Source organism: Chondrus crispus, genomic scaffold (genome assembly GCF_000350225.1).
Source record: "Chondrus crispus Stackhouse genomic scaffold, scaffold_280, whole genome shotgun sequence".
NCBI classification, from domain to species: Eukaryota; Rhodophyta; class Florideophyceae; order Gigartinales; family Gigartinaceae; genus Chondrus; species Chondrus crispus.
The window spans coordinates 96,120-110,988 of record NW_005179160.1 but is presented as its reverse complement, the minus strand read 5'-3'; the positions used below and the strand labels follow the sequence as shown (position 1 = coordinate 110,988).

The window sequence follows — 14,869 nt, the reverse complement described above, 5'->3', positions numbered from 1 at the left end:
AGGTTCATATCTCTTCCAATTTCGAATCGAGCACTTGTCGACTATGACTGTGTTTTCACGAGGCACGCAAGAAAAACAAGTGTCTGCACGCAGGTGACGAGGGAATCCAACTTGAACACGCTCCAACTCCCCTTCGGTAAAATTCACATTCCCTATAATGCTGAAGGCAGTTAAGGCAGACACCAAGATCGTGGAACTCAGCCCCGCGTAGTAATCTGAAGTCATGTTCATAATCTGACCGTGATCTTTTTGCGTCTGACACTTGGGTGAGACATCAACGCCAATATCAGAATAAAGCCCGGACGCCACAAGAAAAACAGACATCAAAATCGTGCATAGTATTGCTGAGGAAGGTAAGATGGGGGGAACGATTTAGTAAACAGAGAGTAGGACTCTTCCTGTACACTCAGGATAGGAGCATGGCGGACATACCCGGATGTTTGCGGTATTTGATGACAGATAATGGCACAAACGGTAGATGCGTATCAGTTTCATGAACGACGGGAGCACTGCCGGTAGTGATGAGACGCGAAGTGGCAAAATTCAGAAGGGTACTCCCGATCAGCGCTTCAGCAAACAGAAGTACAGCCAGAATGGTGACGTTGAGCAAAAGATTAACCGCTCCAATTGACAGCATTTGAAATTGATTCCGCCCACCCCAAAAGGAAATCACGACGACCGGGGTGAGGCAGCCAAACCTCTGTGAGCGGTAGGACACAGTAAAATATATACCATCAGTGCAGGAAACCCGTTCCATTCTGTATACCCTGGTAAGCTCTTTTCTGAACCTGACTCAGACCCGGCTTCGACCGTGTAAGGTGCACTGTTGATTACACTTTGTGCATTACGTTTAGGTAGTGACAAGTGGGCTCCGTGCGCGCTTCGCGCGCCGAGCCAAGAAAGCGTGGAGGAACACTATTTGGGAAGGGTGGCAATGAAAAGATGTAAAGACAATGGCGTCTACTTTTTTTGGTAACTACTGAAGGACCTCGGGGTAAACTATGTTTCGCGTTGTTCAATTGGACTCTCGAGTGAGGACAGTGACGTTCCCTGGGTGAGTAGTCCTTGATAGTGCGACGTAGAGTTGACCGTGCGAGAAGCAGTGATCTCGTAAGTCGAGACCAATGCGGCCACCGAAGGATTGGCCTTGCGCTTTGTTCGTTGTAAGGGCGAAGCACGTGCGAATGGGGAACTGCGTTCGGGTGAGGCCAGGGATGGGAAAGTTGTCGTCTCCTGGTCTGCAGGGCATTCGAGGAAGACACAGTCTGTTGCCTTGGTGTGACCCGGTGGTAACGTGTAGAAAGAGCAGGTTGTTGGTCATGTTGTCGATGACATATCGCGCGCCGTTGACGTGACCGGTAGCGGGATCGAGATTGCGCAGAAGCATGACGATGAAGCCTTTCTTGAGCTTGAGCTTGTGGTCTGGTAGAGCAGATCCGGCGGTCAAAGTGTTGAGCATTTCTGTGGGATAGATCAGCGCGTTGGTGTCTTCGTTCTCGACCTTGTCTGCGCTCAAATACGTTCGATACGATCCCGGAATCATGTTGCCGATGACCTCGTTGACTTCCTCGAGCGGCCTGTTCTTTGTGGTGAGTATAACGCGCTTAGTGAGCCAGGCAGGGTCGGCGTGATTGTCTCGAATGCCTTGGAAGACCTTGAGGCATGAATTGCGGATGGTATGCTCGAACGCAACGGACTGTTGAAGTGAGATCCCTTCCGGGCGCTGTTGGCCGTTAATTCTGCCTTCCCCGACGCTGAGGAGGAACTCTGGAAAGTTGAGAGCCTCCACATCTTCTGCAGGGTCCGCTCGGAGAGCAGCAAGGCGCATGTTCTCGGTAAGGCGCAGGAATCGGCACTCTCGATACAGCGGGGAAGCCTTGACGCATGCGCTCACGATTTGACCTCGGGACCCGCCCGGAACGACGGGAAGGATTTGTCTAAAGTCTCCAGGGAGCACAAGGAACTTTCCTCCGAAGGGCCGGTCGGTTTGCATCAAGTCGCGAAGGGAGCGATTGACAGTCTCAATGCAATGTCGATGGCACATGACGATCTCGTCCCATATGATGAGATCGACTTGTTGCAGTGTACGGCCTGTGTCGGAGTTAGCGGAGAAGCTGCACGTGCTTTCGGCAGATACAGGAATGGGAATCTTGAACACGGAATGAGCGGTGCGTCCACCGTCGAGCAGCACAGCAGCAGTAGCAGACGTAGCGACAGCGATGACCTGCTTACGGCGCGTACGAAGGAAGTCTTGAATGGCGCTGAGCACGAATGTTTTGCCTGTTCCGCCAGGAGCATAGAGGAAGAAGAGACGACCACTTCGTGTCGGCATAGAAGGTCCCGCCACGGCGCTTGAGGATCCTTGAAGCAATGCAGAGACGGATACGCCTGGAAGCAAGGAGCCCACTATTTCGTCAAAGGCATGACGTTGATTTGTGTTCAACAGCGGCAACGACGTCTGTAGTCGCTCTTTCCACTGCTGCGCTCTAGCTTCGGGGGTCTCGATCTCGTTTTGCTGTTCCAAAGCAGGAAGGCTGTCATCGGGCAGTGGGAGTCCGAAGTTTGCGAGTGTCCAGTCGGAACGCACGATCTGCAAGGCCTCCTGTACCTCTCGAAGCACGTAAGATGTGGCGTGGTGATCATCGCGAAGCTGCTGTCTTCGAATGGGTTGTCTGCGTGCACGATTGCGAATATCGGTGAGAAACATGTCCAGGTGGTCGTTCCACAGCGAGAGAGGGTCCGAAGGCTGGCAGTGTGCCAGAATCGTAGCAAACAGATGAGAAAGAGGAACGAAGCTTGACCGGAATGAATCTCGGATTGCGTGCTTCCACTCGGCATCGTCGGCCAGCAAACCGAGTAGTAAGCAAGCTTTTCGGAAGCTGGTGCACTGCTCGCCGTCGATATTTCGCAAGTTCTCGAAGGATGTCGCACCTGGCACTTGTGTGAGGAGGAGGCGAAGAAAGTAGCGCTCACCCTCCCTCGGACTGACAGTGTAGATTCGACCGACTACGTTGACACCTGTACCACTGAAATCGTAGGCTTCCTCTTCGCTGGTGGCGTTCCGTCTTCGCAGGGTTGCTCTTGGACTCCATGACTTGGTGCGTGTCTTCCACGTAAAGTACCTTGGAAACTTGTGGTACCGAAGATGCCTCGCGCTTGGGTACTTCTCGTTGGCTTTAAACCACTCGGTCAGCTTCGTACCTGATGCTGGTCGAAGCGCCGCCTCCTGATCTCGCCCTTCCTCAAAGTATACTGTATGGTGGTTGGGCAGATGCACTGCAAGCCTGACTACTGGAGGATTGCGATCTACAATGTCAAAGGAGAATAACCTCCGTGCGGCCTCCGATGCCGAAACGTATCTGGCGTCTTGGAAGTTGGAGATCTCGTCGTGGCACTCGTTCTCGGCAGTGATTTCCATGGTCACTCGGTCTTGTCCCTTGCAAACATACTTGAAGAGGTACTTGATTCCGCCAACGCGTGAAACGCAGAGTTCCACATTCAAATGGCAAGCGAATGATCGTAGAAGCAGAGGACTGTGGGGAACGACCCAGGAGTTGTCGAACACGACGGATTGCTGTCGTCGGCCAATACGGGAGGGTCGCTCGATGGAGACGCCACCTGCAGAGGGTGCCCTTCTTCGGTACGTGATGTAGTACTCACTGTCGGACTGGCTGGTTTCGTGTTTGAACGATTTTGGAAACCCTTTCCTGCAGTACTGCTCGCCCATGCACACGGCTGTTGGATTGCGTTCTCCACATGGATTGTGAATCATATGCTTGAGCACGACCTCTTGGAGTTCTGGATCTTTGGCAGACGGGATCTCGGCAGAGATAATGCGGTCGACGTTTTCGGGAGTACGCAGATCATTCTTGGAGACTTCATCTAGGAAAAATACAACGTGAGCGTGGGGAAGACCGCGTTTCTGAAATTCGATGACTCGTACATGGGCAACGACGGTTCCGAATACTTCTTCGTTGATGACCAAGGACATGAGATCTTTCATTTTGAGACGAAACACACGTGCGCACAGGTCCGGTCTGTCCTGAGGCGTTTGGTTCGGCAGTAGGGCTCTTGTGATCTCCGGCCAGCTTGGATTGCATGTCATAGTGAGGAAGATGTCCGGGTGGCCAATTTGGTTCGATATAGCAATGATGTCGTGCATCTGCTGCCTCATGTAGCGGTCACCTCCAATGTACGTGGAAGGGAGAATGAACAGTCGTCCCGCACGCACGGCATCGGCTTCATCTTCAGCACGACCGGAGTCTCCTAGGCTGTCGCGCAGTGAGGTGTAGTCGGCGGCTCGAAGTTGTGTCTGGTTGTGGCGGAGATACGAAAGCCATTTTGCCTCCACTTTGCAGAACTGGTCAACCAAGTATTGCTGAAAGAGTCGCGCTGCGTGCAAGATTGTGCTGAACTCGCCTGATCTTTCGAACAAATTCCATCCGTAGTACATCATCGGAGTAATCTTGGTACGTCTGCCGTCGTCATGACTGGAGAATCGAAGCTCTGGATACCATCCATCTCTACCGTTCGGGAACAAAAGCACGTAACTCAACGGATCGTATGCACGATGACTGACTGAAATCGGATCCAGCACTTCGTTCCCGTTACTGTTCAGAGTCCCTCGCCTGCGCACGACGATATCTCTTCGCCCAATCTCTCCGTCTTCATTTCCAGGGATCAATGCGGCGACTTCAGAAGCTTCGGGACCATTGTACCGGCGCACGTGCTCATGACTTGGCCTGCGGTCGGCATGGATGACCATCTGGTACGGGGCTGGAGTGTTGGGTTGAGGGGATTGAGCCCATTCTCGCATACTGAGAACAGTCTGCACGTAGGGGTTGCATTCGTGCAGCATGTGCGTCAGTTGCATTAACAGTGTGTCTTCCAGCCGTGTAGAGGCTCCGCCAAGCCTTGTGCGCGTTTGAGTACCGTAGTCAGTGTCGTGAATGTAAACGGAAGCAAAGGAAGGCGCCCGCCCCTCGGATGGCATCATGGGACCCATGTAATGGTACATCTCGCCCTGCATCGTCATTGTGTGGTTAAAATTGGAAGTACCGGGCCCTCTGTTCACCCATTTGGCGACCACGGACGCCATAGACAGCGCTGAGTTGTATGCTCGAATGTTTTTACGGAAGCGGCGGGCCCTTGGAGTATCATCGATGAGAAGAGAGCGCAGAAGAGCTGGCGGGTCGGTGAGAAGGGGCAGTGACAGCTTCCCCTTCCCAAAGCATGTGGAAAACATGGGCCTTGCGACAGAGCTGCTCACGATGCGTTCTTGGACGAAATGCAGAGCTTTGCAGTGCGAACACTCAATATGGACCATGCCGAGATCGCGATACGAAGGCGAGGATTCGGATAGTGGGGGGAAGAACTGCCGAGAAGCCGTTCGAGCCTGGCCGTCGGATCGTTGCCGGGCATTCCGAGTCGGTGTGTCTTGTGCATCCCTTGATCGTTGGGTGGATAGACGGTCAAGGTCTCGCCGCGCCTCACGAGCAGGAGTAATTTCCTCGGCTCTAGCTCCTCGTGTCGCATTGCGATCCGCTTCGCGCCGTGCATCTCGGAGGGGGGTATTTTCTTCCGCTCTAGCTGCTTCTGTGGATCTTCAGTTTGAGTCTTGACGCTCATGTCTCTCTGGGGTTGTCGCGTCAGCTCTTCTTTGTTGCATTGAGACACGAGAGGCCTCCAATCGAGTTATGCGGTCAGGAGTGCTCTCAGGCTGTCTCGTGCGTTGCATAGATGCTCGATTCGAGGCTCTGGCACGTTCCGTTGCTGCTCGGAGCTTTGGAGACTCTCTGAGACCCTCTGTCCGTGATTGACCGGCTCTGCGCGCCCTGGTTCTCTCCCTGTTTCGACGAAGACGCTCTTCGCGCTGCTCAGAAGTCTCTGCTGCTCTTCGTGCTGCAGTACGTTCCCGGGCGGTTTGGCGACGCGCTTGAGCCTCAGAATCGGTGTGTTGTCCCCTCCGGATTCTCGCCCGAGCTCGACCTGCCTCACGACGTGCTTGAGCTTCAGATTCCGACTCTTGCGCTCTCCTTGCCCTTGTACGCGCGTTTCTTTGCTGCCTTCTTGCTTCTGCTACGTCTTCATCTGCTGGTCCCGCCATTTGTGTTATGCCCAGCGCGCTAGTGGTATCTCAGCAAGTGCAGCTAGGGTTGACGTAAGTGCGAGGGGTCCGTTGTAGATCGCTATGAGTCGTAGCAAGCAGTCCTCAAAGGTCTAAACGCAACGTCAGCCAGCTAGGTCGTCCGCGAGAGCACTTAGCAAAAGAAGTAACAGTAGGGCCTTTATTATCTTGTACTATCCCGTGATCGATTGGAGCTTCCTCTTGTGCTTCTTGCCCGCCAGGTGTCGCCTAAAGTCGTGGGCACTTGCCACCGTGCACAAACACACCTCGCAGCGGAATGTGCGGCCCGCTTGAATCACTTGAGCCACGTGCCCCTCGGTTTGCGCATGCCCGTCCCACAGTACCGCGCGCGTGCAATGAAAGTTGCAGATGTCACACGTGTACACGGGCACACTCCGCAACACAGCACTGACAGCTGGCAACGCGCGCGCACGCGGACGCTCGATTGCACGTGGCACACGTGCAGATGGCAACGCGCGCGCACGCGGCCGCTCGATTGCACGTGGCACACGTAGCCCACGAAATGTAGGAATGATAGGCGGGGGCAAACGTATAACACGTGGGACCGGAGCGCGTGGTACACGTGGTGCAGATGCTGGCGCAGGGGCGCGTGGGAGCCGTGGCACACGTGGGAGCGGCGCGCGCGGTACACGTGGGGCGGGCGCGCGCGGAGGAGCTGGTTGTAGGACTGTGACACGTGTGGTCGCTGGCGGGGAATCGCCGAAATCGAGGCGGATCGGGGTCGCGGCGCGGCGCGCGCGGCGTAGTTCTTCTCTCTCTTCTTGCGTAGACACTGCGTAAAAAACCACACACCGTCAAATGTCAGTAAGCGTTCGCGTGCGCTCTAATACCGCGGGCGGCAAGCCGGCCGGAGCAAAGAGGACAGTTAGTAACTTACTGATTTCGCATAGACGGTGTGCGCCGGGATCGCTAGCGAACGCGAGGCGGATCGGGGCTGTATTATTATTTTTACTCTACTGTAGTGTTAAATTTAAATTCGTAAACTACTGTAGTGCCGCATTAGTGCCCGTGGTAGCCACGTGTCCCAGTGGCGGCCTGGCCTGCGGCCAGGCCGCCCCCCGTCCGCACAGTACACTTGTCACTGTAGTAAAAAATGAAATTAAATCACGGCCCCGCCGCTTTCTACACGTGTCCGCGTGGCCGCCTGGCCTGCGGCCAGGCCGCCCCGCACGTGGCCGCCACTTGTCGCTGCAGCGCCCCCGTGCGCTATGCGGCCAGGCCGCCCCGCACGTGGCCGCCACTTGTCGCCGCAGCGCCCCCGTGCGCCAATGAGAACCCGTGCGGGAGCGCACGAACACACATACACAAACACACAGACAGACAGACACGGAAATTAGTATACGCGGGGATCACCGTGGCAAAAGAAGCCGTTTGCCAAAAGTTTTGCGCACTGGGACATGTACGGTAGAGCATTGCTTGTTTCTGTAGGAAAACTGAGTTTGCCTATGACGAAAATAATTTTCAAGGCCAGCGTACTGAATACGTATAGATAAAGCACAAACCTCATGATCATTTTTTAGAATACCCTAACTTGTTATCTATGTGCTGTTATTAGCCCAAGACATTGTACTCTCCATATCTTCGCACACATGTAACGCTGCCTTTTGTGGGTGTAGCACCATCACAACCGCATAATCGTAGCCTGTTGCCACAGGCAGCGTTCAATTGATCACGTGTCAGTGTTGACTTCATCCGTTTTCCGTGGTTTGTCGAAGTACAGTAGTTGCGGTGGCACTGATGATCTCCTCTGCAGTGCTTCACGACTATAAAAGTACAGTCTACAGTAATTCGGCAAACCATTGTTTGTTTCACCCATATTACGTTGGACCGTACGCTGAAGGATTTGTTGCTCCCCTTTTCTCATTTTCCTCTTCTGTACTAGGCCGTTCTTCAATGGCGTTCAAAAGTAGAAGTTGGCTCACAGTACGCATTTTTCTTTGAGCTAATTTCATAACAGTGGCATAGAAGCATTACGTAGAGTGTTTTCTAGTCCGTTGTAACCCGAGAAAAAATTTAAAACGATTCAACCGATCGAAGAAAAATAGATAAGTTTCGCGGATTTTTATGTTATGACATCGCTTGGTCGGATAGACCCTGGAGGGCTTGCCACGTCTTTCGCGTACGGACATGGTGGCGCGAACGCCACCAGAGTCACCATCCGTTCGGGCCCCGCATCCGGCGATACAAGCGCCCTGATCGACGTAAAGTTTACACGACCTCCTCCGGCTCTTTCCTCACTTGTACAACCCGGTAAAGGTAGGTAGCCCTAATTCTTGGCCACCGGTAGTAATTTAAAAAACAAAACTAGGAAATGAGGGCCGGAGAACATGGTTTCTGGACCGTTGGAATCGTGACTTGAAGCTCTATCAAAGTCCACCAATCGTTTCCGCTAAAGCGAAACGCCACTAAAGAAAGGTGACAGGCAACATTCCACACTGAAGCAAGGGAAATTTGGCAAAAAGTGCCTAAAGATCGGTCACTGATCGGAATTGGCTCGGTGGACTGCCAAAATTATGTAACGTTTATTGGGTCCACGTCACTCACTCGATCCACCACCGCCTGTTGCAGCATCGTGTGCGCGACGTGCAGCATTAATTTTGGCAGAAGCCCGTCGTTCTCCGAGAGGTCGCACATGATTTCTATATGTTTCTATCGATTCCCCACATTGGTTTGCCCTCCTCAGCTCCACAAACTCTCGCAGCAATGCCCTCCTTTTCTCCCACGCCACTACGTTCCTCTGTTCCACCAATTCCTTCTGCTTGGCGACCAATTTCGCCGACGCTGTGGCACGTCTTTTGCGATTGACATGCGCCTCAATCAGAGTCAGGGCATTCGCTGACGTCATGACTTGGCCGCATGTAGAGTCAACATATCCCCTTGACTGTAGAACCGCTTCTTCGCCAAGCACTTGTTCCCTTAGCACTGCCCTCTTCTTTTCAAATAAATCAGCTAACTGGCCCTTATCCAGTATTTTTTCTAAACTGCCAGGCGCGGCTGGGCGTGGAACAGATAGGAGCTTCCGACTGTCGAGAGGCCATAATCCCGCTCTGCAAAATGTTGCCTTGATATTTTCCCAAGACAATGCTTTCTCATATGCATGCCTTATTAGCATGCACAATTTAAAGACATCCCAACTCTCAACTTCCTCCTTTGTAGCAACTGAATTCATGACTTTGTTCAGTTCTCGCTTAAACACACTGAACACTACCACGTCTAACGGTTGTGTCTTCCCGCTGGTATGGGCGGGCAAAGCGTACACGATGATGTTGCTTTTATGAAACAACTGTAGAACACCAAGTGATAAATGAGAGCGGAAAGCATCATAAATGAGCAGAAGCTTCCTCCCATTTGCTGTCAAATCGCTAACACTGTCCACAAAACAGCGTGCCCAGTTGAGAAAATTCGTTTGATCAACGCCTCCGCACTCCTCACGCAGTGCACCAAGAGAACACCGCGGTTGTACGCATAAAGGTGTTTCTAACACCACAGTTCCATGACGCAACACATTCCTGAAAGGAATTCTTTTGCCTTTAAAAACGAATATACATGGCCCTGTACTGCCAGCTGCGGATATTGTGGGCATCATCGTTACTCTCTTGTCGTACGAGAAGCGGGGGACTTTTATGTCTTGGGAGCAACTTCGAGGCATCATTTTTCTTGATCTTGACCTGGCATTGACATCCTTGCCAGGTGTAACTCCACACTCGTCCAAATTCCACATACGTTCAGCGTCGATGTCGTATTCAGCAATTATTCTCTCAACAGTAGCAAAATGCGTAGCCAAGACCTCCCCACTACATGCGTCGAATCTCTCGGCTTCTTGCTTTGTTGGTTTGGAAAATTTGACGAGTTTGTTGTGCCTCTTAATGAAGTTTTGTACCCACTTTCTACCCGGTTGTCCCTCGCGAAATGGCAGTAACGCTTGTCTTTTTGGCGTCATGTGAGACACCATGATTGCGACGGCCTGTCTCACATGATGGGAGTCCATCAGTATTCCTTTGTTTGCGTAATCAGTAAGGAGAGCGAGAATTGGTTTCTCTTCTTGATCAGTTAGCGCGCATGGTCGCCCAGCCTGCTTCGTAATTGTTTTGTTTAGCGTTTCTGCGGCGTACCGGACTGTGGACCGAGAAATTTGAAACCACTTTGCGGCATCTCTTGCGGACATACGCCCTGCCCGGGACTCTTGAACCGCAAGACATTTGCGGTCTTCACGGCGCCGAGGTACATGCGGACGGCTCATAATGTCGTCTTATGCTATCGCAGGGATGGCAAATTGAGGAGAAGGAACAAGGAAAAGTGGGGGAAGATTGAAAGGGGGGCAGCTATTCTAGTTTGATGCCTGCTTGTGAATGGGAAGGCGGGGTTTTGGCGACATTGATCCCAGAAACCCGCCCTCTCACTGTATTCATGAGGATCTAGGATCTGATAGATCGTATTCCGCTGTTTTGGACACAGCTGAATCGATTGGTCTGATTTGTTTTTGAATTCCACTACATGTTTTGGCACAACCGCATTCAGAAGAGATGAGAAGGGCCATTGTGTGGACCGAGAGTGCATAATTATTATAATTTCGATTATTATTACGTAACAAACAAGGTGGCCAAATGATTAGGGGCACTGGCCAAGAATTAGGGCCACCTACCTTTACTTTGAAGTAATGCGTGTGATGCCGTCCAACGCAATTTCGTTTCTCGTCAGCCGGCAATATGGGAAATTCGAGACCATCAATTGTGGGGGGGAGAGAGGTATGATAGGGGAACAATTGAAGAGAAAGTAGGGTGGCAAAGGAAGGAGTGAGAGAGGGGGGGAGGAGGGGGAAAGGAAGCGTGGGGAGTAGATATGATAAGTGCTTCAAGGACTTACAGAGCGAGAACATCACACGGAGTAACGCAGGCATCCCTAGAAAGTCACACTGAAGTTGAACCTCTGCCTGGAATAGGAGTTGGAACTGGCAGGATTAGGCACTGGTGCAAGATGTGGAACGACGACGACGCCTCCGGTGATCCATTTCACCCCGATTCATGGGGGCAAGGACAGCGGTGTAACAAGGAGCACGTTGAAATTCGCTTAAAATAAATAGCTTTCTTTTACTTGCAGAAGCGACCAGAAAATTTTACTGTTGTCGCTTGGAGAGAAATTGAAACAATTATAAGCAGGACGCAGACAATCGGATAATTTGGAGTTAATCATAACAAATTCAGATGAACTGCACTAATCCTGTTTCAGATTAAGATCACTTGTAAGTCCAGCACTTCAAAATCAAAATCGCCCCAAATGCCCCTGCCCTGCCCATCAATTTTCCTCCAAATTGATGGCCTAAACAGCACTTGTGGAAGACCCCTTCAACGCAGGCCGCCAAGGTCATCAATTAATTGAAAATGGGTAGGTAATTTGATGGTCTCGGGAACGTTTTTTTGTGTATCAGATTTAAATCTGGATTTCGAGACTGTCTATGAGACCTTTTATCCCGCCCCTCGCCAACAGTGCAATAGAGCTCATCAATTCTGCTCAGAATTGATGGCCTTCACGTATGCATATTCCACGATTCTCAGAATTGATGGCCTATGACAAGCAACTTTGCTCAGGATTGACGGCCTTCACGCATGATAAATGGCCGCTTTTTGAAGGCTTCAGAACCAGTTCTGGGCATGTAGCAATGCTCATGATCCTGCACAACTCCAACTGCAACGGTTCCCGTTTTCTCAAGTAAAGTCAAAATAGATGTGGTCAGGTCAGTACCTGACCACTCGCTGCAATGTTCTTCATTTGTATCGATTCAATCCACAACTTATGTTCTGTATAATCAAACTTGCAAGGAACTTCAAACTTCCGAACTTCTCAGTCCATGTTAAGGGATTTTAACCTTGGCGAATTATACTTTATTCTGTTTGGTGGAGAGTACTGTTCAGAAGTACTGTTCAGAAGGACAATCGATTAAGCTTGCCTCCGGCAACTGCATAGTTATCTACTTGGTAAGTGTTGTGGCCACGTTTTGAAGGCCCCCGAAACCAGTTCTGAACATTCGGCTATTCTTCTGTCCCTACAAAACTCCAACTGCAACGCTTCTAACTTCCTCAAGTAAGGTCAAAATAGATGCGGTCAGGTCAGTACCTGACCACTTGCTGCAATGCTCTTCTTTTATATCAATTCAATCCACAATGTGTGTACTGTACAATCAATACATGCAAAGAACTTTAAACCTCCAAACTTCTCAGCACATGGTACGGGAATTTAAGCTTGGCGAACATTTGAGAAAATGAATGCGCGGAGTATTAGACTTTTTTCGGTTTTGGGAAGTGTACTTTTGAGATGTTCTGTTTAGAAGGACATTACATTAAGATTGCCTCCGGCAATTGCGTATTTATCCATTTGGAAACTTCTCAGCACATGACAAGGGCTTTTAACCTTGGCGAACATTTGAACAAAGCAACGCGAGTCGTATTACACTTTCTTCTGTTTTGTGCAGTGTAATTTTGATATGTACTGATTAGAAGGACATGTTTGAGGTACAACTTTGAATGTCATGGCATTAGTTTACTGTTGATAAATTACTCTATGACAATGAAAAATGTGAAGATCCGTATCACCACTTGACTACAGGGAATGTTTGAAACAATAGATAGGAGCATATGCTTTGATTTAGCACCTTTCTAATGTTTTAAATGTCCTTCATCGTCTTTGTTTTCTTTTCTTCTTGCTCTCCAAATTTGAAAACTCGGCTAATTCGTGTATGCTACTGTGTACGGTGCTTCTTCCAGTGCTTTTGAATATCTTGAACATCTCCATAAACATCTTTGTTCCCCATATTCTCTGTTTCTCTCTTTTCCCCCAGTTTAACTGGAGATCGCACACATAGTGCGTTGGCAGTCGTCGGCATCGGAATTTCGTCGCGCCATATTTTCTGTGAGTTGTTATTCCTAATAATGCGATGTGGGTGTACTTCAGCAATCTTCTCAATGTATTTCTCAAATGCTCGTGCTCGTGGGCTAGTCACTACACACTTTTGATGCATTCCTTTTACCCATAGCCCAGATTTTGAGCGACATCTGGACAGAGCGACGTATGCTCCTCCTGCCGGCATCCAATTCCTCACCTCTGAGAAGTCTATTGCCACTTGATCGAACGACAAACCTTGTGACCGATGAACTGTCAGGGCGTATGCTGGAATAACTGGAAGTTGGAATCGAGTAGCCAGAATTGTTCCATCATCTCGGTAGACTTCAAATTTCATGAAGCGAAGGTCCAAAGTTATAGCCTCTTTCGTCGCGTTGTCGGCTTTGGAAACTACAACAACTTTGAGCAAAATTTCCTTATGAGTTTGAAGGCCGTCTCGAATCTGATTTCCGTCCAGATTGAGAGACATATTGAGAGGTCTGGACCAGATTTCCTGCACTACACATATTGTTCCAGGGAGCAAGTCTCGAATTTTTCGAGTAAGCATGACCCTAGCACCTTGCTTCAAAAGAATTTCCTGCGGTATTGCTTCGTCCAGCCGCTTTCTGATACCTCCTGTCGCAACTTCCCGAAGCCCATTCTCGGAGAAAGTATCAAACTTCCGGGATACAACGAGTTGGGATCTTAGCACTCCCAGTCGTTTCATCGTAATTTTCTTGGCGGTTTTCTTCTGCAAACACAAGCGCACATGTCCAAGTGATGGTTCGTGTTGGCCATGGCTGGTGTAGTTGAGACTCATCATGTCTTTTTGAGTATGCCTTCCCCCTCTTATCCTTGTCAACAACTCAAAAAAGTCTCTGTCCTTCTTCTGTCTATGATTCGCAGTCAAATAGGCAATAAGGCCTACCCCATCCCCGCCGAAGAGCCTATGCCAGCTTCTTCCTTCGTACGCCGACAGATTAATTCTTCCTTTTTCGAGGAGCTTCACGGGTTCCAACTGCAACGGGTCCCCTGAAATAATAATTTGCCTGCGAGCAAACGGAAAAGCGGCATCCCTCTCCGAATGAGTCAATACCCGCACAACATACTCAATAGCATCTAGCTCACATGCCTTTAGCTGAAAAATTTCATCAATAACCAGAACTTTCATTCGCATAATTCTGTCTGTCGTGGCTTTCTTCGCCAGCACCCTTTGTAACAAACTTTCATTCGTAAATCTCCATGACGGAAGGGCATTGAAAGTGTTGTGAATTGTGCTCCCTGCTATTGATTCTGCAGCACTGTTGGTAAATGCGCAGGATATGACGGCATCCTCCGAATACTGCCTTCTCGCCCACTCTAGCATTTTGTTGATGAGAAATGATTTCCCAGAACCTGCAGATCCAATCAGGGCAATACTTTCCCCATTGCAGAATGCATCAAACGCTCTTTTCTGAACTGCATCCATTGGGAGGCATACACAGCTCGCCCGATCCGAATTGTAAACGCAGATTGCAGTGCTCTCCACAAGATAGGAGTGGTATATTTGAAGCTGGCGTCGATGTTATGGGCAGTCAATGCAATGATCTCCGGCGGATTGTAGCTGTTGTTGAAGCTGGCGTCGAAGATCAGTACCGTGCGCAGAACATACTGTAGGCAAAGCATATTCGGAATTGGGAACCCAAGTGTCGAGCTCTCGAAAATCTGGATGCCCCTACAGATACTATCGACTTACCAGGGAGACTCCATATTTTGGCGGGAAATGTTTTGCCTCAAGTCCCAGCATGCTCCCCAAATGAGCAGTTGATCTTGCTGCCTCTTATGTCCGTTTTACAATATTGGGCCATA

At 50.3% G+C, this 14,869-nt stretch overlaps 2 protein-coding genes across 2 annotated transcripts; both read right to left on the bottom strand.

The window, feature by feature from the left end:
• Positions 1-1,015: 1,015 nt before the first annotated feature.
• CHC_T00009485001 (ATP dependant DNA helicase) lies at positions 1,016-5,326 on the bottom strand. Its single transcript, XM_005716779.1, has 6 exons — positions 4,711-5,326; positions 3,614-4,596; positions 3,088-3,574; positions 2,584-3,039; positions 1,601-2,361; positions 1,016-1,495 (listed from the first exon to the last, which is right to left on the bottom strand). Exons 1-6 carry the CDS (start codon positions 5,324-5,326, stop codon positions 1,016-1,018), a joined length of 3,783 nt encoding a protein of 1,260 aa, XP_005716836.1.
• Positions 5,327-10,553: 5,227 nt separating this feature from the next.
• Positions 10,554-11,024, bottom strand: CHC_T00005302001 (hypothetical protein). Its single transcript, XM_005716778.1, has one exon. The coding sequence runs from the start codon at positions 11,022-11,024 to the stop codon at positions 10,554-10,556; it is 471 nt and encodes a 156-aa protein (XP_005716835.1).
• Between the last annotated feature and the right edge of the window lie 3,845 nt (positions 11,025-14,869).

Excerpts from the sequence above, each read along its gene's own strand:
- CHC_T00009485001 (XM_005716779.1), bottom strand. The coding sequence starts at position 5,326 with ATGGTCCATATTGAGTGTTCGCACTGCAAAGCTCTGCATTTCGTCCAA. Across the intron at positions 3,575-3,613 it reads GGGCACCCTCTGCAGGTGGC|CAATCCGTCGTGTTCGACAA; the intron begins GTCTCCATCGAG and ends GGCCGACGACAG. Across the intron at positions 1,496-1,600 it reads CTGCCTGGCTCACTAAGCGC|AACGAAGACACCAACGCGCT; the intron begins GTTATACTCACC and ends GACAAGGTCGAG.
- CHC_T00005302001 (XM_005716778.1), bottom strand. The coding sequence starts at position 11,024 with ATGTTCTCGCTCTGTAAGTCCTTGAAGCACTTATCATATCTACTCCCC.